The sequence below is a fragment of the Triticum aestivum genome, chromosome 7B, assembly GCF_018294505.1.
Source record: "Triticum aestivum cultivar Chinese Spring chromosome 7B, IWGSC CS RefSeq v2.1, whole genome shotgun sequence".
Lineage (NCBI taxonomy): Eukaryota > Viridiplantae > Streptophyta > Magnoliopsida > Poales > Poaceae > Triticum > Triticum aestivum.
In genome coordinates this window covers 748,312,347-748,332,893 of record NC_057813.1, presented here as the reverse complement: position 1 = coordinate 748,332,893, position 20,547 = coordinate 748,312,347, and the positions used below count along the sequence as shown (strand labels likewise).

Genomic DNA, 20,547 nt, shown 5'->3' with positions numbered 1-20,547 from the left:
GGGCCATGGCTATAAAAAACTTTGTATATTGTAGCTATTTCTGTCACTGTAGCAACTACAAATACTCTAGCTAAGAAGTTAATTAGCCTGGGGCGGCGTGGCGGTGGCGTGTCGCTCGATAAGCTCGGTCGTGCCTCGGCGCCAGGACTATCTCTCACTTACAGCAAGATGTACAACATGCTCGCGTGAATCTTTTTCTCATAGGAAATTATTAGGCCGGCCCATTTAGTTGGATTGTTTCCAATCGTTGCTTACTCATGTTCCGTTGTTTCTTCTTTCTTTTGCTCATTCTAGAGTTTAGTTTTTTTCCTTCTTTTTGGCCTATTAATTACACTGGTTTGCTTTTCATCAGTTCTTTCTTTCTTTTTTGAGGTTTACAGTTTTCATTTGGTTTTGTGTGTGTGTTTTCTATACGGGTTTCTTCTAGTTGTTTTTTCTCTATCTATTACGGTTTTCTTTGGTTTCCATTAGTTTTACGTTTCTTTCTTATTTTTGTTTTTTTCTCTTTTTTTGGTTTTCATCAGTTTTCTTTGTTTTTATGTTTCTCTACAGGTTTTATTGGGTTTTCATTGTCTTACCTTTTATTTTTTATTTTTCATATTTTCCCTTGGTTTACATTCTTTTTATGCTTCTCTACCTTTTTCTTCTGTTTTCTTTGTTTTTATGTTTCTCTACAGGTTTTATTAGGTTTTCTTTGTTTTACCTTTTATTTTTCATATTTTCCCTTGGTTTTCATTCTTTTTATGCTTCTCTACCATTTTTCTTCTGTTTTCTTTGTTTTTATGTTTCTCTACAGGTTTTATTGCATTTTCTTTGTTTACCTTTTATTTTTTATTTTATTTTCCCTTGGTTTTCATTCTTTTTATGCTTCTCTACCGTTTTTCTTCTGTTCTCCCTTTTTTTACATTAGTCTATTTTTCACAGTTTTATTCTTTTCTTTTGCATTGCTTTTCTTCATGTTTCATTTTCTTTGTTTTTCTTTTGGTTTTTATTAGCTTTCTTATTTTTTCTTTGTTTCTATGCCGATTTTCATCGGGTTTTTTCGTTCACCCACATCTCAACTTTTTCCATACACACTCAACACTTCTCATATACATCGAGATCATATTTAGTATACACGGTTTACATTTTTCAACCTGCAAAAAAAACTACAAAATATTAGAATATGAGCCTTAGAGCAGTAAAAATGAAACATATTAGGAAAATAAAAATAAAATACTAATAAAAGAAAACAGAAAATTTTATGAAAAGAAAAAGCTTAGCTTATTTTTTTAGTTTATGTTATATATTTTGTACTTTTCACGTGCACTTGTTGCACAACCTGCAAAACATTAGTGTCTCTGTTCCTAAATATTATTCTTTCTAGAGATTTCAATACGGACTATATAAGTATGTATATAAACGTGGTTTAGACTGTAGATTCACTCATTTGTTCCGTATGTAGTCCATATTGGAATCTCTGAAAAGAATTATATTTAGGAATGGAGGGGTAGTATATGAGCCTTTGAGTACTAAAAAGGACAAAATATTAGGAAAATAAAAATAGAAAAGACTAATAAAAGGAAAAATATTAGGAAAAGAAAAAAAGCTTAGTTTACTTTTCGTTTTTATCTTAGACTTTTTACATGTTCACCTGTTGCACAACCTGCGAAATAGTAAAATAAAAAGTCAAAAATAAAAAAAAGACTGACATCGCACCGTACTTCTAAACCCTGCACCTTGGAGGTCCTAAATATAATTATTTCTAGGATTTCAATATGGACTATATAAGTATGTATATAGACATAGTTTAGACTGTAGATTCACTCATTTTGGTCCGTATGTAGTCAATATTGGAATCTCTGAAAAGAATTATATTTAGGAATGGATGGTCCGCATGTAGTCAATATTGGAATCTCTGAAAAGAATTATATTTAGGAATGGAGGGGGTAGTATATGAGCCTTTGAGTAGTAAAAATGACAAAATATTAGGAAAATAAAAATAGAAAATACTAATAAAAGGAAAAGGGAAAAATATTAGGAAAAGAAAAAAGTTTAGTTTACTTTTCGTTTTTATCTTAGACTTTACATGGGCATGTTCAACTGTTGCACAACCTGCGAAATATTTAAATAAAAAAGTCAAAAAAAAAGGCTGACATCACAGAGAATTATATTTAGGAATAGAGGGGGTAGTATATGAGCCTTTGAGTAGTAAAACGACAAAATATTAGGAAAATAAAAATAGAAAAGATTAATAAAAGGAAAAATATTAGGAAAAGAAAAAAGTTTAGTTTACTTTTCGTTTTTATCTTCGACTTTACACATGGGCATGTTCACATGTTGCACAACCTGCGAAATATTTAAATAAGAAAGTAAAAAAAAAAGACTGACATCGCACCGTATTTCTAACCCCCCCGCACCTTCAAGAAAGCGTCCTCGGCAATGAAAAGGTCAGCACTGGGCTATTTAAGGCACGCAGAATATTGCCAGCCGAGCGATGTTGTACTGAACATTCCAGCGCTGCGTTTGTTTGTTCCAGACTGGGCCGTAGTCTTCGGCCGCTGGCCCACAACCGTTGAAGCGAAAAGCATAGAGAAAAAAGCAGAGGGCGACTGAAGAGAAATCGCCGCCGGCGAACCGGTAAGATTTTTGCTCGATTCTTTTCCGTCCCATAGCTGCCGCGGCTGTAAGTGCAGTAGGGAGTGGTACTGGTACGTGGTGGGGGCGGAGATTCTTGCCGTGGCCGCATGCGCGCGCGCATAGCGCATGGGTGGGCGCGCGTGCGCGCTGAGACTAAGACGCGGGGGGTGGCGACGAGCCGACGAGGGCGCGCAGCGGGCGGCCTGGGCAGACGAGGCACGTCGTATGCGCAGCGCACCAGCTGCCGTCCTCCGCATGCATATACACGCGTGTCACCGTGGCCTGGCCGGGCTGGATGGACGCACAGTACGCTATTGGGCAATAAGCCATGGCAGGACGCGCCGGGTGCGTGTGTGTGCGCGCGCGCCGGTCGTGCCGGGTGCGTGGCGTGTGTGTGTGTGTGTGTGTGAGTGCGGGCGTGTGGTGCACGGGGGTGTCCGTGTACGTGTACACCGTGCGCATGTGTAGGTCTAGGTTGTTGGCGAGCCGCGCGGTACGATCTTGGGCGTTTCTGTTGGAGCTTGCCGTAAGCCGCGCGCATCGGAGCGCGTCGCGGGCGCGGCCAGATCGGGCGGAACGCGGGTGTGTTCGGGGAGTGGAGGCGTAGGTGCGTGCCCAGGGCGCTGGCTCGGGTATAAAGCCGTACGCTTACCGTTGTAGTAACAGCCAAGGGCAGCTCGAGTTTGGGTTTGAGGAAGGAAGTCGCCGTCGTTTGCGACGGGCGTTCGTGGAAACCACCCTGTTTATCTTCTCAGAGTCGTTCGAGCAAAGTGCACTGAGAGAGAGAGAGGGAGCTCCGGCGAGAGGGAAGGCTTGGCTCCGGCGCCAACATACGCATCGCTACTCTGCATGTACCAGCGATCGATCGTCTCCTTCGCCATTCATTCCGATGACAATGGTAGATTGGTTCATTCCGATGACAATGGTAGATTGGTAGTCACGGCGACATGGAATGCGGACAGAAGGCAGCGTAGGGAGGGAATGCAAGCAAACGGTAGTTAATTACTGTGAGTGAACCATGGTTACACGACGCTGCGTCCAATAAGTCTGGAATGTTTGATGGAGCAGTGGCAGCTAGTGCAACTAAAGTGGAACGACCGGTGCATTGCAGCCGAGGGAGGCAGGAACTTAAGGTAAAAATCTACGATGAATTAGCATTGATGTTACACTGTGAGACCCCTGAGATGGATCTCATATCATAGGATTCGTGGTGGGTTGGTGGGAGAGGGGGATGGGGAAGAGAGAAAACAAGAGTAGTTGAGAGAACCAGAGAGAGATTCAGACGTTTCCTTCCTTTGATTTCAGAATGATTCATACAGATACAGTACACAGGTGGCTGGGTTCTAGGCTCACCCGAGCCGTGCGCACACACACACTCTGACCAACGGGCCCACCCGATCTACACGCTGTCACGGCAACACCGCGGACGCCGTCATCCGTGATAGTTGTTGCCTTGTTGGACGTTGTTTCATGGCGCTGCCGGGCACTTGTGTGTGTGCACGTTTTTTTCTTTCTTTTTTTTTCTCTTTTTTGAACTGATGTGTGTGCTCGTTTCTGCGGACGAGTAATGGAGTGGAGTACGAATGACGTCTGCATTATGTGGCGTTCCCCCCTCTAAATCCACACCAAAATGTGTCGATCGGTCCTCTGCTCATCACAGACCTCCCCTCATCCATCCATCCCCTGCTGAGTGAAGTCTGTTTTGAACCCTGGGGTTGTAGAGTGCGACGAGAATGAACCCTCAAGTCTAAATCCCTGAACTTAGTATCCTATACTCCTTGATTCCGATCAATTTAAACCTTGAATCCGTTGGGCGCACCGGGAAAATAACTATCCTGGCCGAGATCACTATCTACCGTCACTGACCACCCAGGTCTACATGTCATATTAATCTCCCATCTCCCAATCTCTCTGTCTCTCTCATCGACCAACGCTAGCCATCAACTCATGCCCGTTTCTTCCTGGAGAAGCGATTTGCACACGTGCGTGAGTGAGAATCGATCAAGGCTCTGTACGGGTTTACCCATAGACGTAGGCGGACGAGTTCTTCGACTCGACGGAGGTCCTTGGAGATCATGTCGCCGGCGTCCGTCACGGCGAGCTATTCCACCACAGCGACGAGAGTGGCTGACTCTGTTGTGGGCCCCTAGTCGATGTGGGGGCCACGGACACATGCAGCGTCGAGGATCGTCGCCGGAGGTTCATCCAGTCCCTAGGCCTCCTGGTCCGGCCGCTCTGCTTTACCAGGAGCCACGCGCGAGGCCCGTGCGAAACAAACAAGCAGCGCATGCACCCACGTACGTAGTATGCGGCTATGCGCCCGCAGTCGCGACAACGCAAGTCCAGCTCGTCCAAGTCGATCGACAGCTCGTCCAAGTCCAGCTCCTGGAGCAGGACAATGCCATGCCCGAGCAGCCGCACCTTTGCTAGCTCTGGGCGCATTAGCCGAGAGTTGTGCACCGTGCTCAACCCCGTCGCGGGGGCAGGGCGAGGCGAACGGAGGTGAGGCCGACCGACGCAGGGAAAGGAGGGATGCACCAGCGACCACAAGCTGGGAGGTGTTGGCTCTTTCGTCTTCCTCGCGCTAGCTCGAGCCGAGGTGATGTCGCAGATCAGGGATATCCGGAAAAATCAACGGGTGCGCCACATGAAAAATATCTAAGGTGCCGTCGAGCTCGGTCCCGGCGTCCTACATGTGCAGCTCCGCGCGCTGGCCTAGCGGCGTGGTCGCTGTACATTGCTATTCCAGGAAGATGGATGCTAGGACAGAAAAGGGAAGATTGCAAAAGATAAAAATATGACATGTAGGCCCGTGTGGTTAGTGGGAGAAACAACCGATCCCGGCCAGGATTGTCCTTCCAAACAAGTATAGGATCAGTCTAGGGTTTAGAATGACCGGGATCGAGGAGTATAGGGTACCGATTTCAGGGATTTGGACGTGGAGGTTCATTTACGTCACACTACAACCTCAGGATTTAAAACAGACTTCACTCTCCCCTGCTTCATGCACGCATGCATCCCCTCTTCAGCCGCCCAAGCACGGACGCAAGCAACCTGCAGCTGTCCTCCACGCCGGCAATGCCATGAGGAGACCCTACCCCCTCACCTACAATCTGGAATGAAACGGCCCATGTCACTAGCAGTCAAGAGAGCCGACCTAGCAATGATGGGAACTCCTAACTGCCGCTCGTTGCGGCAGATCGTTGGCCGCACGCACAGGCAGAAATCCGACTGGGCCGGCCCAAGCTAGCGACCAGCAGCAAGCGGATTGTAACGTGAGCCAGTAGACCAAAAAATAATCGCGCGAAGCAAACGATCGAGCCCAGGATCTCCTGGGTGTAAAAGACGTGCTATTACCAGTTCTAATATTGTACTGCGCAAAACCCTTAAGAACAAAACCAGAAAGATCCGGAAAAGACACAGGTAACGAAATTCCATAAAACAGGAACTTTTTTAATACCAATCAATTTATGACAAACACAAACAAGGTTGAAAAACAGTGAACAATTTTCGACTTTGTGAACATATCTTTCTAAATAGGAACATTTTATGAATTTGTGAACAAAACTTGATCAACAGGGACATTTTCTAAAAACTTCCAAAAAAATTCGAATTTGTGAACAAATTTTCAAAATGGGTAAGTTTTAAATTTGTGTACAATTTTTAAAGCACGAACATTTTTTGAATTTTGTGAACAAATTTGAAACAAAGAACAATTTTGGAAAATCCAGAACAAATTTGGAAGTGTGAATTTGTTTTGAATAGGTGAACAAAAAAATGGAATCCAATTCATTTGCTGAATTTCGAATGTTTTGAACTTTTTTGTGTAATGAGAACAATTTTTCAATTTTGAGAACATTTTTTACGAAACTTAACAGTTTTTTAAAAGAAGAATGTTTTGGAATTTATGAACAATTTTTTAGAGCATGAATTTGTTTTTAATCTTGAGAACAAATTTAGAAATGGAGAACAAATTTCGAAACACAAAAAATTCTTTAAAGCACGAACATATTTTGAATCTTTAGAACAAATTTTGAAACGGAGAACAATTTTGAAAAATCCCAAACAAATTTGGAAGCATTTTTTTTCTGAATACGTGAATTTTTTTGAAATATGGAACATTTTCTGAATTTCGAAAATTTTAAACATTTTTTGAATTTTGAGAACATTATTTCGAAAACTGAACATTTTTTGGAAACATGAACAAAACTTAAATAATTTGAATAAATTTTGAAAGAAAGAGGATAAAAGAAAAATAAATAAATAAATCAAAGAAAGGAAATTTGTTGAAAAGAGAAATTAACTTGAAAAGGGAAACTGAAAGAAAAGAAAAAAGAACCAGAAAAAGCAAGAAGAAAAAACAGAAAGTGTAAAAAAAAGGAAAAAAAACTGGTTCGGGAACCTTCTAGATGGTTCCCAAAACCGCTGGGAACGCTCTAGAAAGTTCCTAAAACCGGAACCTGTAGACGCTACAGGGCCGGCCCAAAATTGCTCGCTAGTCACATGCGCCTGTGCGATTCCTCCACAATTTGAAGCAACGTGCGTCCAATAGGGAATTCCAGCAATGACCGCCGGCGTCGGTTTTATTATTCGTCAGATTTGGGCCATTATCGCTAGAAAACGATGGTATATACACAACTTATATATACATGGGCCTAGACATGGTGGATTGGGAATCTTGGTGCGATGGACCAGTGGGATAACTAGCTAAAATAAAAATCTTCTCTCAAAAAAAAAGCTAAAATAAAAATCTTCAAAAGAAATAACTAGCTCAAAAAAAAAAAGAACTAGCACATTTTTCTCGAGCTCAGAATAGCACTTCGCGTGCCTTGGGGTCTTTTCCTCAAAATACACCAAATATTATTTTGTTTTCTCAGCCATGCACACTCATCTGATAAGAAACTATTGTGAACACAATCCAGGAATTGGCAATTTGTTGAAGTGTGCCGCACCTTAATACTGCCTCCTTACAGAAATTAATGTCATGACGGGTTTAAATTTGAACTAATGTGTTTTTTACAAAAAAAAAAACCCTTCTTTTAATTTAAGATCGGCACCGTCACGCCTCCTATGGCTTCCCCGGTCCGTTAAAAAGCTTTAGGGTGTTATGCTGCTCCTCCAGGACACTTCTCCCCTCTCGATCCGTTGTTGTTTTGTTTGGCCGTCGTGGTCCATTGCTCGCCGCCGCTGGATCTCGTCACGTGGCTCCCCCAGTGACCAAAACCGGCGGCGCCGCCACCCAACTGTCGTCCACGCTCCACACTCGCGGTGGAACTCGTGCTGCAGATGCTTCCCTGCCTTCGAGATTCAGAGCTCCTCTCTGAAGAATCCACGCCGTAATCCACGGATCCGGCATCGACCACCCTAGTTCCACTTTGTCTTGGATTTAAATCCGACTTCGATTGCTACGGCCAGCTCTTGCGCGTTCCCTCCTCTAAATCCACACCAAAATGCGTTGATCGGCCCTCTGCTCATCACCGGCCTCCCCTCATCCATCCATACCCCGCTTCACCCGCGCGTCGCCTCTCCAGCTGCCCAAGCAGTTCGTCCGTCCAACGCCCGCAAGGCCACAAGCGACCTGCTGTTCTCCTCGACGCCGGCAATGCCATGAGGAGACCCTAACCCCTCACCTACAATCTGGAATGAAACGGCGGATGTCGCTAGCGGTCAACAGAGCCGGCCTAGCAATGACTGTCGGCGTCAATTTTATTATTCGTCATATTTAGGCAATTGTCCCTAAAAAACGCTGGTATGCACAAGTTATATATACATGGGCCTAGACATGGTGGGTTGGGAATCTTGGTGCGACTGGACCAGAGGGATATAACTAGCTAAATAGAAACCTTCAAAAGAAATATCTCGCCCTCGCCCTGGACGACACGCTGCCGAGGTCGCCAGCCGCGCGGACGCCACCGCCAGGAGCAGGAAGCAGGTCTTCCATAACGTCGGTCTCCGGAGAGGCGCGTCCGGCACCGCGGTGGACGCCGGCTTCGCCCGGGACGCGCTCCGCGGTGAGGCGCTCGTCGGGTACGTCCGCGCGCTGGCGGTGGCGCCGGTGGAAGGTGCCAACAGGCTCGATGATGCCATCGCCGCGACGCAGTTGGAGGCGTTCAACCGCGCGTGCAAGCCGTTCTGCGACTCCCAAGTGGACAAGGCCAAGGGGCCAAGACGAACCGTATAGATGGTTGATGGGTGATGGCTAGGAGAGCAGCATGGACCATGCGAGTTAAACATGACCCATGCGAGTGTTTTCTTTTTCTTTTCTTTGTCCCTAAAAGCTTGGCCACGTGTCACTATGGACCGGTCAAAACCACGTTGAGTCAGCACGGATACCGCTGAAGTGACAAAACTTGTGCGTATATTCACAACATGTGCTAAAAGTTTGGATTTAGCAACTACTCAATGTGCATGTGTCGGATCAGAACATGTGCGTATATTCAGTATGACAAGTTGAAGAGTAGAGTAGCATAAGAAGCAGAGCAAAGTTGGACCAAAAGTAGCAACAAGAAGAAGCAGAGGAAGATGACGTGTAATGTGTGGTGACCTCGCCGATGCCGGAGGAGGCGCCGGTGAAGAGGTGCGAGAGGAAGGAGTAGCAGATCTTGAAGAGGTTGTATGGTTGGTAGAAGATCGAGCAGGAAGGTCGCGACCATGGTGGGCATCGCCGGCCAGTTAAGCACCCCGTTCACAAGATCCATCTCCGGTCGCTTGGATTCGATCTCACACGCATGCTGCCCAAGCTGGATGACGAGAAGATGTCCACCACATGCAGCCCTTCACCTTGGTCCACGCCATCCAGGGCGGCGCCAAGCCGTCCTCCGCCGGTGCCTCCTCCTTGAACGCGCAGTCATACCGTGCGTGCCCGCCCTCCTCCTCGGTCGCGGCCGGCAACGGCTTCTTCGCCTGCCGGCGACGAGGGGTGGTGTTACATCTGTGGGTTGAATTCATGAAAGGGCAGGGAGGTATCTGCAAATGTTCAACAGCTGATCGGCTCGGTCCCGCTGTCGCCACTTGGCTGCGTGTGAGTGTCTGAGGACTAAACATGCACTCGTGGACAAGTTGCAGGACTGATCAGTGCACTTTTACAAGTTATAAGATTAAACCATCACACCCTGGACAAGTTGTAGGACTTATCATCGCAAAAAAAAAAGCTCTATGACTTTTACCTCTTTCTAGAAATAGGACAGTCTAGGGCACACAATAAATGCACTGTGCATGCAGACCAGTTACTCAGTGCACGGCTCAGCCATATTTCTGAGCCTCCTTGAGTCGTCCCACGTCACGGGACGCACAAACGACCACCAAAAACCCCCGTCATAAATGTATCTCCCAGCCCTTGGCCCCGCACTCAACCACTCACCCAAAATAACTCCATCACTGTTGTGCTTACCCATCTGCATCTCAGCCACCATGTCCGGCGCGCCCTCCTCCTCCCTTCCCGTCCCTAAAGACTTTCTGCTTCTTCTCATCTCCTACAAAGAGAAGCCCATTGCTAATTACTCCTTTCGTTTCAAAATAAGTGTCTCAACTTTAGTATAACTTCGTTATTTTCTTAAAAGGTAATATCACCGGGAGTCATAAAACTTACGTGCGATGTACAATTTGGTGCTAGAACTTTGAAAATACGGAATTGCAGTCACTTAACTTACTCAAGCGTGTGGATATGGTCATAAACACGTTTGCGTGCATATCCATGTGTATGACCCCACTTGTCAGCGAGTGATGGACTTAGTGCAACATATTTTTGCACAAAACACCCTCATATTATTTTTATTCGTAGAAAAGGCCGACAACAATGACATACTTATGTGCAAAAAGCCTCATATTTTTGCACGTGCTTTTTTTTTGTAAATTATAATCATATTAATAATTTTAAGGTTAGAATATTCGCGTGTTATAAATATTTTACATACAAGCAAAATAACCTACTTTTAAAATTGTTCATGTATTACTCTAAAAATATTCACAAGTTAAATAATATTTGTGAATCATACAAAAATGTAAAATTTAGATAATACAAATATATTAAAACTTAGAATTAGAAAAAGAATATTTTAATTATACAAACATTTCAACTATTCACACAATTACACAGTTCAGTGTTTGTACAATTAAAAATATTCATAATTAAAAATTTAAACCGTTGAATATTTATAAATGATTTGTATTCATCATTTTTTTATTTGTTATTTTTCTTAATTAATGCCCACCCTGATTTCTGATCCACTCAACCTGTGCCAATAAGTTATTACTCGTCACCATATTTTTTCTTGACTTCCCAAACAAACACCATTACAGAAACATAAAGAAAATAAAGAGGTTATCATCTACTAAACATTTTGCGAAACCGCCCCATGCACCAAATTTTCTTAACCACGCAATTACATACAGTAATCCCAAAGGATGAACAACTGACAGGCACCAACGAGTAGTAGTTAATGCCGTGCAAATTCAGAAAAAGAAAACCGAGATTGCATAAGTTTCATTCGATTTAGATACCCTGCTGATCACTTCCTCCTCTTGAGCGGATTCAGTTTCCTCCCATTACATTAGAACCATTCTCCACATCACATCAGAATCGCCGCCGTCCTGCTACTGGTAGACCTCAGCGCTGGCAGCTGGATCATGATCGCCCAACCCTTCCTTCCTCACCGGAATCTTGGCCGGCTTTATCGCCCACCTCCTGCTTGAACACACAAATCCCACAGCCGGCACTACTTTTGTTAGTAAGAATGTCAACCAGGACGTACGGCACTGCCGTTGTCCCTGTAACTAGCGACAGTAGGATGCCGATTTACCTCGTCCCCCACTTGGCCTCCTTCTGCCGGCAGGCAGACGTAAGCGCCCCACGCCGACTCCATGTAAGCAGAGGCAGATGACTGCAAACGGCATGTCATTAGAATATCATCAACCGGATGCAGTGGCAAATCGCCACTAGAACCGCAAATCTTTGTACCTGAATCTTTGTACCTGTTAGACCATGGAGAGCATCCGCACCAACAGAGTTTCCAGCACTAATGAATTGATCAGCTTCACTATATGCAGGCAGGTGCTTCCCCCGGTGGAAAGATAGACGCGATGAAGGAGGAGCTTGATGCACTTCAGAGTTCAGAAGAACAAGACGTGGGATCTTCTCCCACTCCCAGCAGGAAGAAGAGCAACTGGATGCAAATGGGTGTTCACTGTAAAACAGACTCCAGAGGGTAAGATGGATAGTCACTGTTGTTATTTGGATGGAACGACCAAGGTTTGAATGCCAACTTGTAAAGTCACTGTTGGCTGTTATTGTTCGGCAGAATCCAAGTCGCAAATGTAAGGTCAGCAAATGAATGATGATCATGATAATGAAAATCATAAGCATGGATAAAATTATCCAGACATTACTTTGAGCTCTTGGTCGACAGTGAACCTGCTAAATACAAACCGAAACTCTGTAGGTTGAGAGTGAGTTTATTCAGAACTGGGACTGGGTAGTTCCTTCAGGACATTGACATATGCTTCCAGTTGGATGTGATGGTTCTGCAGAGCCCAAGTAATGAATCTGCTATTATACTTTGGACATAACAGTGACATCAAAATTGACAGTTATTTTTTTCTGCAGAATCGGAATGTAAGGTCAGAAAACGATACCAGTGACATGAGCATATCGGCCAACTCCACAGTCTGCACAAGATAAGAGTTGGCTACCACAGGATCAGAGTTGATGATAGAAAGGAGTGACCAAGACCATGAACTTATTCAGAAAAGGCTAAACAAACCATGATGGCATGAGATGGGAAACTTCACCCTGTTGAAAGCCTAACATGTCTCCATTCCTACTCGTCACGGCTAAAATTTTCTTTATAAGAGTTATCAAATAAATGCAAAATAAAACAGACAGCAGTTGTATCAATGTTGTAGTGTTATTATCTACTTGACTCTTGCCGAGTCCAATACAAAAAGATTTCATAAAGCAGTTTGGGAGCAGATATACCTTACAAGCAAGATATTTCCCAATATAAACTACTCCCTCCGTAAACTAATATAAGAGTGTTTAGATTACTGTTTTAGTGATCTATAAACGCTCTTATATTAGTTTACAGAGGGAGTATATCTACATTCATACTAATTCTACATTGACAAAAATTGTCTCCCAGTATGGACATCCATACTGCTACCCAGCCATTCCTCCAAGGCAGCATATACATTTCAGAATCTTGAAACCACTGTTTGCTGCTAAGAACATGAACAATATGATCCAGAGAAAGCTAAGCCGAACCCTCGAGAGACAGCATATACATTTCAGAATCTTGAAATGTAAACTAATGTTGGTGCCATTGCTCCCCCGAAGGAGGTAGAAATCAATATCCGAATGATAAAGCAGAAGATAGCAAGACATATTTCATCTATATGGCAACTTGCTGTCGACGGAATCCCGCACTTTCATTACAACCACACTCATCAAGATAGAAGACAAGTTCAAGTTGGAAGGTAAATTTTCATCAAGCTACTGATTATATTCAGAGTTTTCACTACAGAAAGACAAGGAAACTACAGATTACATTCAGGGTTGTTCACTTTGAATAGCAAGGAATATTTCATCTATATCGCAACTTCTTGTCAAGGGAATCCTGCACTTTCATTGTGAAGCAGAGACGACAGGTTTGAATGTAAACCTACGATTGAGTAATCCAGAGCAATGAGATTAGGTGCACACTAAGGTTCCTTGTAGCTAAGCTGATCCCTCGAGAGTGTTGATGCTTAGCCAGCCAGTGCAGCTGAGCAGCCTTCTCTTGGCGGGGGGAGAGTCGAAGCCACCTTCAGAGGGCAGGAGCAACTTGTGGACCCGCTTCGACATGCCCTTGTCACTAAGCTTCGTGGGGAATTTGGAGACCAGCACGTTTACCCAGGTCTTGTCCGGACTGGAATCTGCGGGTGCTGGAGGAGCCACCGGCGTCGGAGAGTGTGCTGCTGGAGCTGGGGGAGAGCGTGCTGCTGGAGCCAGAGGAGCCACCGGGGCTGGTGCCGGGGCTGGAGGAACGGGCACTGCCAGCGCTGGGGCTGGAGGTGCGGGCGCGGCCAGCGCTGGGACTGGAGCTGGTGCTGGAGGTGCGGGCGCGGCCAGCGCTGGGACTGGAGCTGGTGCTGGAGGTGCGGGCGCGGCCAGCGCTGGGGCTGGAGCTGGTGCTGGTGCCGGGGCAGGGGGCACCGCCACCGCCGCTGGGGCCGCGGGAGGGGGAGGGGGCACCACCGCGGCCTCAGGAGCCGCGGGAGGAGGAGCAGGTACCACCGCGGCCTCTGGAGCCGCGGGAGGGGGAGGGGGCACCACCGCGGCCTCAGGAGCCGCGGGAGGAGGAGCAGGTACCACCGCGGCCTCTGGAGCCGCGGGAGGAGGAGGAGCGTTCACCGCGGCCTCTGGAGCCGCGGGAGGAGGAGGAGCGTTCACCGCGGCCTCTGGAGCCGCGGGAGGAGGAGGAGCGTTCACCGCGGCCGAAGGAGCCGCGGGAGGAGGAGGAGCGGCCGCAGACGTCTTCCTGGGCGACCGGTAGAGCTTGGCGCAGCACATCGTCTCGCCTGGGAGGCGGACCTCAACGAGAATCCATCCGAGCCGCTCCGTCCTCCTCTTCTTGTCGGGGCCTTTTGTCCGCTTGCCGTAGGTGAAGGTACTCGCGTGTCCGATCACGACCCAGCCGCCGTCGGCACCGGCCTTCTCGACGGGCCTGGTTCGCTCCTCGATCCAGGTCGCGCCGCCCGCTTTGCGGCTGCAGCGGGAGGATGAGCCCTCCTTGCGCGCGGGGGTGTAGAGGAAGAACCAAGCGGTGGATCCGTCCTCCGCGATGACCTTCTTGCGGTCGGCGGTGAGAAGGACCGGGCTGGCAGCGTAGACGTTCACCTCGTGGACCCACGCCGGGAGCTCGCCGGTCTCGGCGTGGCGGCGGAGCACCGCGACGAGCGTGTGCTCCCCCGGCAAGGAGTCGAGGGCCTCCTCCTCCTCCATGGAGGCGGCGGGCGGCGGCGGGATTGGGTGGGGATCGCCGGATTGGGTGGGGATTGGGGATCGGCCTCGGGCTCGGGCTCGGGAGAGGGAGAGGGGGTGGATTGGGGACGGGGACGGGGACGGCACCGAAACAAAACAGTAACCGCCGTCCCGCTCCCTGCCCCCATTTAACGGAGGGCGGCTATGTCGGTTCGCGGGCAGCTGTGGCTGACGTGCGGGCCCAGCCTGAAGCTGGCCCGCACGTCAGCGTCTCGCCACGGCCAGTGGGCTTGCCAACGCCGTCCGCCTTTTCCGTCCCAGTGTCCGTTGGCCCATAGGACCCGCTGTCAGCTGCTTGCAAATTCCCCTGCTACTTTGCATATAGGCCCCCCTCTTTATATCTAATTCGTGCTGGAAATGGAATTTGACGCTCTGCTTCCAGACTCCTCTCTGTCTCCAATTCTGCTGGAATGCAACGCACAAGAATTCTCCTTCAAACTACCATTCCTGCCCTGTTGGGGTTTTGTGACAACTTTGTAAAACTCATAGCATCAAAGTTGAAGGTCAAGGACACGGACACGGACACGGTGATCCCAGCAATGGCGAATCCGTGGCATCAAGGTGGCTCCCGGAAATACTTGTCATCAAAATGGATGGAAATGGATGTATCTACAACTAAAATACATCTAGATACATCCATTTTCAATGACAAGTATTTCCGGAAGGAGGGAGTACATCACAAGGTGCGGCCGAGGTCGGTCATATCCTGCATATTTACGAGGCCGCTCCCGGGAAGATGGTTAACCGGGATAAGTCGTCTATCTATCATGTCCAGCAACAACACTAGGGAGACCTGCCGTCAAGCATGTGGTGACGCAGGCGCTAGGGTTGCAGCAACGAACGACCAATGGTAAATACCTTGGTTCAGTAACACAATGCTTTGAGTACACCAGAGACCGCTTGTGGAAAAACAATCCTGGGTTCGCTCGAACTGGAACCCTTCTTGTCAGTGGACTGGAAGGAAAGGAGATCATGGTTAAGCCCATCGCCCAAGCAATTCCTGCTTCCGCTATGTATGACCTGTTTTGGTCTAACCAAAGGCTTGTGTGAGGAGCCGAGCAATCTCACTTGCAGATATCGGTGCTCGCAGCACAAGGACCAAGAGAAGATGCACTCGGTGGGCATGGAGCAAAAAGAAATTGCCCCGGAGCAAAAAACGAGGCCTGGGACTCAGGGAGAGCTCTGTATATGTTATGTGGGGAGCTTGGATTTCTTCCATCTCAAGAAGAAAAGAGGTGGTGCTGCAAAGGCTGTGATTCAACATTTCTTCTATCTGGAATCCAGCCCCCGGTAGGCCTGTGTGTCAACAGCCGCTGTCAATGACATCAGCGCTGCTACTGCACGGGAGGTCTTCGCCGTCACATTTGGCACGTTGGTTGGACAGGGAACCAGGCCGCTGCCAAGGTGTTGGCATGGCATGGACCGCGACAGAGGCAAGATGTATATTCTTATTCTGTGCATGCAAATGAAATAATCCAGCGACAATCTATCTAGACCGTCCGAGCAAAGCAAGATCACCGTGGCCACAACCATAATGCATTCTAGTAAGCATTGCGCATTTCAGACCACAAGAATACAACATGCTAAAGAAATGAACTAAGGTCGTGACCATACCATGCTGTAAATGGGTGGCATGGCAATCTCCCAGTTTCACTTCTTCAGGGGCATGACCGGCTGGTGGAGTGATGCTTCAGGGATCCTGAAGTTCCACCTGAACATTAGGAATTCATATTCCATTTCAGCTCAAGATGGCGTTTAGCTTGCTTATAACGACCATGTCTGTCCATAATCTGTACCTACCCGATGTGCATGAAGATGTGGAACTGCACCCATGCGTGTACCAACACTCAGAACCAGCAGTTATCCGGCGTATCAACAGCCCTCATGTACACCTGAAGTCACAAATGGCATTATCACAGTTTAGCATGCAACAAACTGATTGTACCATAAGAAAAGGCCGTGCATGCGCAGTCCATAGTTACCATGATGAATGACAATGCTGCCACCTGCATAGTGCCATCAAATCTCCTGGAGAGAAGAAATGGAGGAGCTAAGCACATGAATGAATGTTTTTATTTAAGAGTAAACATTGTAAGAGTTCGTCAGGAATAAGGGCTGCATACTTGATACTCTTTTCTATAAACTTAGTCAAAGTTAACAAAGTTTGACTTTGACCAAATCTTATATGTAGACTAAAAAGAAACGGAGGGAGTACAACAGCAAAACAATTGTAAACAAAATTCAAAAGATGGCATGAATAACTAAATACCTTTTTAAATGTCTATACCAGACAATGGTATTGACAGGGTCGTCTTTAAAGATATATCAAGCGCATCCACAAGTGCTCTGTCACCATAAAGCTCAAACACACCAAACTGCACGTAGTTCCCACCTAGGGCTGCACGTACAAGTGAATACCAGCCATGAGAACAGTAAATTATCAGCAAAGAAATCACAATTCTGCAGTGGGATTTAAATATTTTTACATGGCTAAATATAAAAGCAGTAATAAGCAGCACTGTTATCTTATTACAACCTTAAGTCAAAACATAACCCCACAAGATTTTTTTTTGGAACCTGGCGAGATTGTATCCCAAAATCAAACGGCTTCCACAGAAATCAGCAAAAATGTACGATTCACAAAAATTGCCATTAAAAGTCACAACTGAGAAAATTTTGGCTCGAGTAGTTTGGATCATAATTCACGTAATTCATTGCATTAGAACCTAACACCATTGGGGATCAGGAACTGCTAGTAGCAAGTTTTACCAGAAAGCTCCACCCAGGTGTACATTTGCCACACGTGATGTCAAGTGCAAACAGTCATCAAAACAGACAACAAGATCCAAATCCAGTTTGATAATTCAGTGGCGCAATATATTTTAATTATTATTAACATGCCTGAGAAATCACATCAAAATGGAGCTGACTGCATACGTATTATTTGTTCACACACTACAAATGTTAAAGCTGAGTTTTCCAACCAGGATACTATAATAGTAGCACAGGGTATTGTACATGACAGAAAAGTCAGCTCATGAAATCCAGAATAATATTACATACCAAATACACATAAATAAGTGGAACAGGGCCCTCCTGAATAAGTATGTAACTTCTGCAATATTTTGCTCGAAATATTAGTTACTTTCATTACTTAATTAGGCTGGAGACATGAAGGATCCAAGTATGCTGAATGAGAATGCAAACACAGGAGGCTCTACTTGTCAAATCCTATCTCTACTCAGATCGCTGAGCACAAGAGTACTGAGGAAGAAATTGAATTTGGTAGCTAGGGTTCGTCTCTAAAGCGAGAGACCCGGATTTTTATAACTATATTGTATTTGGTCCTTACAGGATACCTCATGCTGTAAGCTCGCTCATTCACCAGACACGGCAACGATGACAAGTCTATGCATAAAACTCAAATGACTGTCCAAATTGAGTAGCTGGTTCGTCATCAACAGTTAAAAGCAAGCTTTCATCCTTGGTCAGAGACCTTACCTGTCTAATTTTCCTGTCCTCAATTATGCAGATCTCGGAAGAGGAGGCATGGCAGGCGGTCCTTAGTTCTCTGCTTCTAGCCTAGCAACTTACACTTGCAAGTGCTTCACAAGATGCTTGTCAGAACCAACCTGTATGGACAACGGAATGATAAGTTTCATTTCAAAAACCAAGCTTGTGACAAAGAACCTCAGAGTCACAGCTCTTACCATATTAACTTTTGCAGTATGTGTGACACTCTCTTTGTGGCAACATCTTTAGTTGACTGAAGCAGCGCTACAGTAGCATCACAAGAGCCATCGGAGCATATAGTTGGATGCCTTTGTTGTGCTGACCAAAGAAGAGACAGATTTGACAGTAACAAAAGACATCTTTCAGATCCTGCAATTAAACCGACAAGAACAAACCTGTGGATGGGAAAAGTGCCTTCCAAGGCGGTTCCCTCTTCCATGATGTATCCACTGCTTCGTCAACAGCAGGAACATCGTATTCAGGCACACAGGTAGAAAAGCTAGTGGCGCTGATCATCTTGACCTGAAAGGCAAATAGGCAAGTTCAAAACCTGTGTAGCACAATCCATGTGCATAACAAGAGACAAAGAAAAGGGGTTCCTAAAGCTTTTTTGTAACACGTTTACTTAAGCTTCCCTGATGAGCAAGCTGGTTGACATTATAAGGGACACATCAACTTATGTTAAAAAAAATGTCAACTGACTGGCATTCCATGTTAAAGCAGATTATATTCCTGCGTAATAACTCAAGCATAGACAATACAAATTTGAGCCCAACTAGAAATTAACTACATGCTTTGAAGGTACTCAAATTGACTATGGGCTCACAATGTTCAACTCAAATTAGGGCACTCAACTAGAAATAGAAGAACTCGTTCAAGAACTAGAAAAGGCAGAAGAAACTTAGGTTAGCTAGCACGAAGAGGATTATTCAACTCAAATGTTATAATCTGGGTCTAAATATTTTGTCCTCTTAGTGGCACATAGTTTTACTGCAAGCATGGAAAATTACTGACCATTTAACTTCAGAAGTATTGTTCCTTAGTGTATTGCCCAAAATGAACTCAGTATAGAAGCAAAGGCTAGACAACAAGACTGTAGGACAAAGAAATCAAAGACCTCAAAGATGAATACCCACTGATTCTTCCTCTGACATTTATCTAAACTTTCACCATACCCATTTAGCAGATTAGAGGAGGTGTAACCTGACAGTTCACCTGCCACTTAATTACATCCGCTACTACCAGAGATAAATGGAACTCGAAGCATAGGCATGATTTTTTTTTTGAGAGAAAGCATAGGCATGAACATGATTGAGGAACACTGTTACTCTGTTAGTATCATGCCTTCAGTATCAATTTGAAAACCAAGTTAACACCCAAAGCGTTGCCACTATCGACCCTGAATGGTAGTAATAAATTGCCTACACGAGACCCAAAATGAATCATGATCCCGTATAAATCCCCTGGGGTCTAATACAACAAATTGTGCAGTGTTGAGTGGCAAATCAGAAAGAGTACCCCAAAGTAGAAGCTTGCCGGCGTCTAATGGTTGGACAACGCGGCGGCCATCTGTAGGAGGAGGAGGAGGCGTCGATCTGCACGGGGGCGCGGAGGAGGGCCTGCCGGCGGAGACGATTTGAGCAGGCCACGGCGACGAGGGCATAGGCGGAGGCGACCGGCTGGCGTTACCCAGGCATAGGAGCAGCAGGGCGGGAGCAGGGTCGGGAACGAAGGCCGTAGGAGCGCGACCATGAGACGGTGGGAGGGGCTAAGGTGCAGCGCCCCGTATGCGGCGGGGAAGGGGAGTGGGCTGGGGCGGGGGCAGCGGCGGCGGCGGCGGCCGGCGGGGAGGTACGGCGCGGCGCCGTGAGCGGGACGGTGGGTGAGATGCCGCGGCGAAGAGGAGTGGGTGAGGAGGAGCCTAGCTAGATCGGAGGAGGTGTGTCGGATATCAGGCTCTCCCCTTTGGCCCGAGACAAGTGGCAAACGTTGATTGGACTGGCATCGGGCTCTCTAGAATTGGAATTTCAGTTAAACATGGAACCAAAACATCACTGTTACCCTAGTTTTGGGGGAACTTTTTATTCTCGAATACGCACGAATGTGCGTACTGCATTATATAGAAGAAAGCGGGTAAAAGAGCCGCTCCATCAAAATGTTACAAATTACGGCCCTGTTCTTTAGTCCTCAGAGTTAATTCCTGCTCTTCGGTTGATCATGCGAGCCAGAAAAACCGTTCGCCTTGCTCGCTCCACTCCGCTTCGTGAGTTGGGCTGAAAGCCCAATAATCAGTTTTCTGGCCCGTGCTAAGGGGACGTTGGCCAGGCTACATGCCCGTTCGGGATTGAAAACGTAACGAGTGTGATAGACAAACTCTACCGAACCGGTACATTTCACTT

General features: G+C 46.3%; 1 protein-coding gene across 16 annotated transcripts; it reads right to left on the bottom strand.

Annotated features, from left to right (window-relative positions):
- Positions 1–10,867: 10,867 nt before the first annotated feature.
- On the bottom strand, positions 10,868–20,125 carry LOC123160830 (vegetative cell wall protein gp1). 16 transcript variants are annotated; one of them, XM_044578676.1, is made up of 14 exons: positions 19,667–20,124; positions 18,544–18,670; positions 18,346–18,466; positions 18,137–18,267; positions 16,905–17,033; positions 16,618–16,663; positions 16,436–16,527; positions 12,378–16,346; positions 12,250–12,282; positions 12,004–12,138; positions 11,881–11,898; positions 11,590–11,801; positions 11,418–11,498; positions 10,868–11,302 (listed from the first exon to the last, which is right to left on the bottom strand). In XM_044578676.1, the coding sequence occupies exon 8, from the start codon at positions 14,594–14,596 to the stop codon at positions 13,331–13,333; it is 1,266 nt and encodes a 421-aa protein (XP_044434611.1). In that variant the 5' UTR covers positions 14,597–16,346; positions 16,436–16,527; positions 16,618–16,663; positions 16,905–17,033; positions 18,137–18,267; positions 18,346–18,466; positions 18,544–18,670; positions 19,667–20,124; the 3' UTR covers positions 10,868–11,302; positions 11,418–11,498; positions 11,590–11,801; positions 11,881–11,898; positions 12,004–12,138; positions 12,250–12,282; positions 12,378–13,330. The 16 variants fall into 16 exon arrangements, 15 of the variants coding, with proteins under 15 accessions (XP_044434611.1, XP_044434609.1, XP_044434605.1 ...); XM_044578674.1 differs by having other exon boundaries at positions 11,576–11,801; positions 12,250–16,346; XM_044578670.1 differs by having other exon boundaries at positions 12,250–16,346.
- Positions 20,126–20,547: the final 422 nt, after the last annotated feature.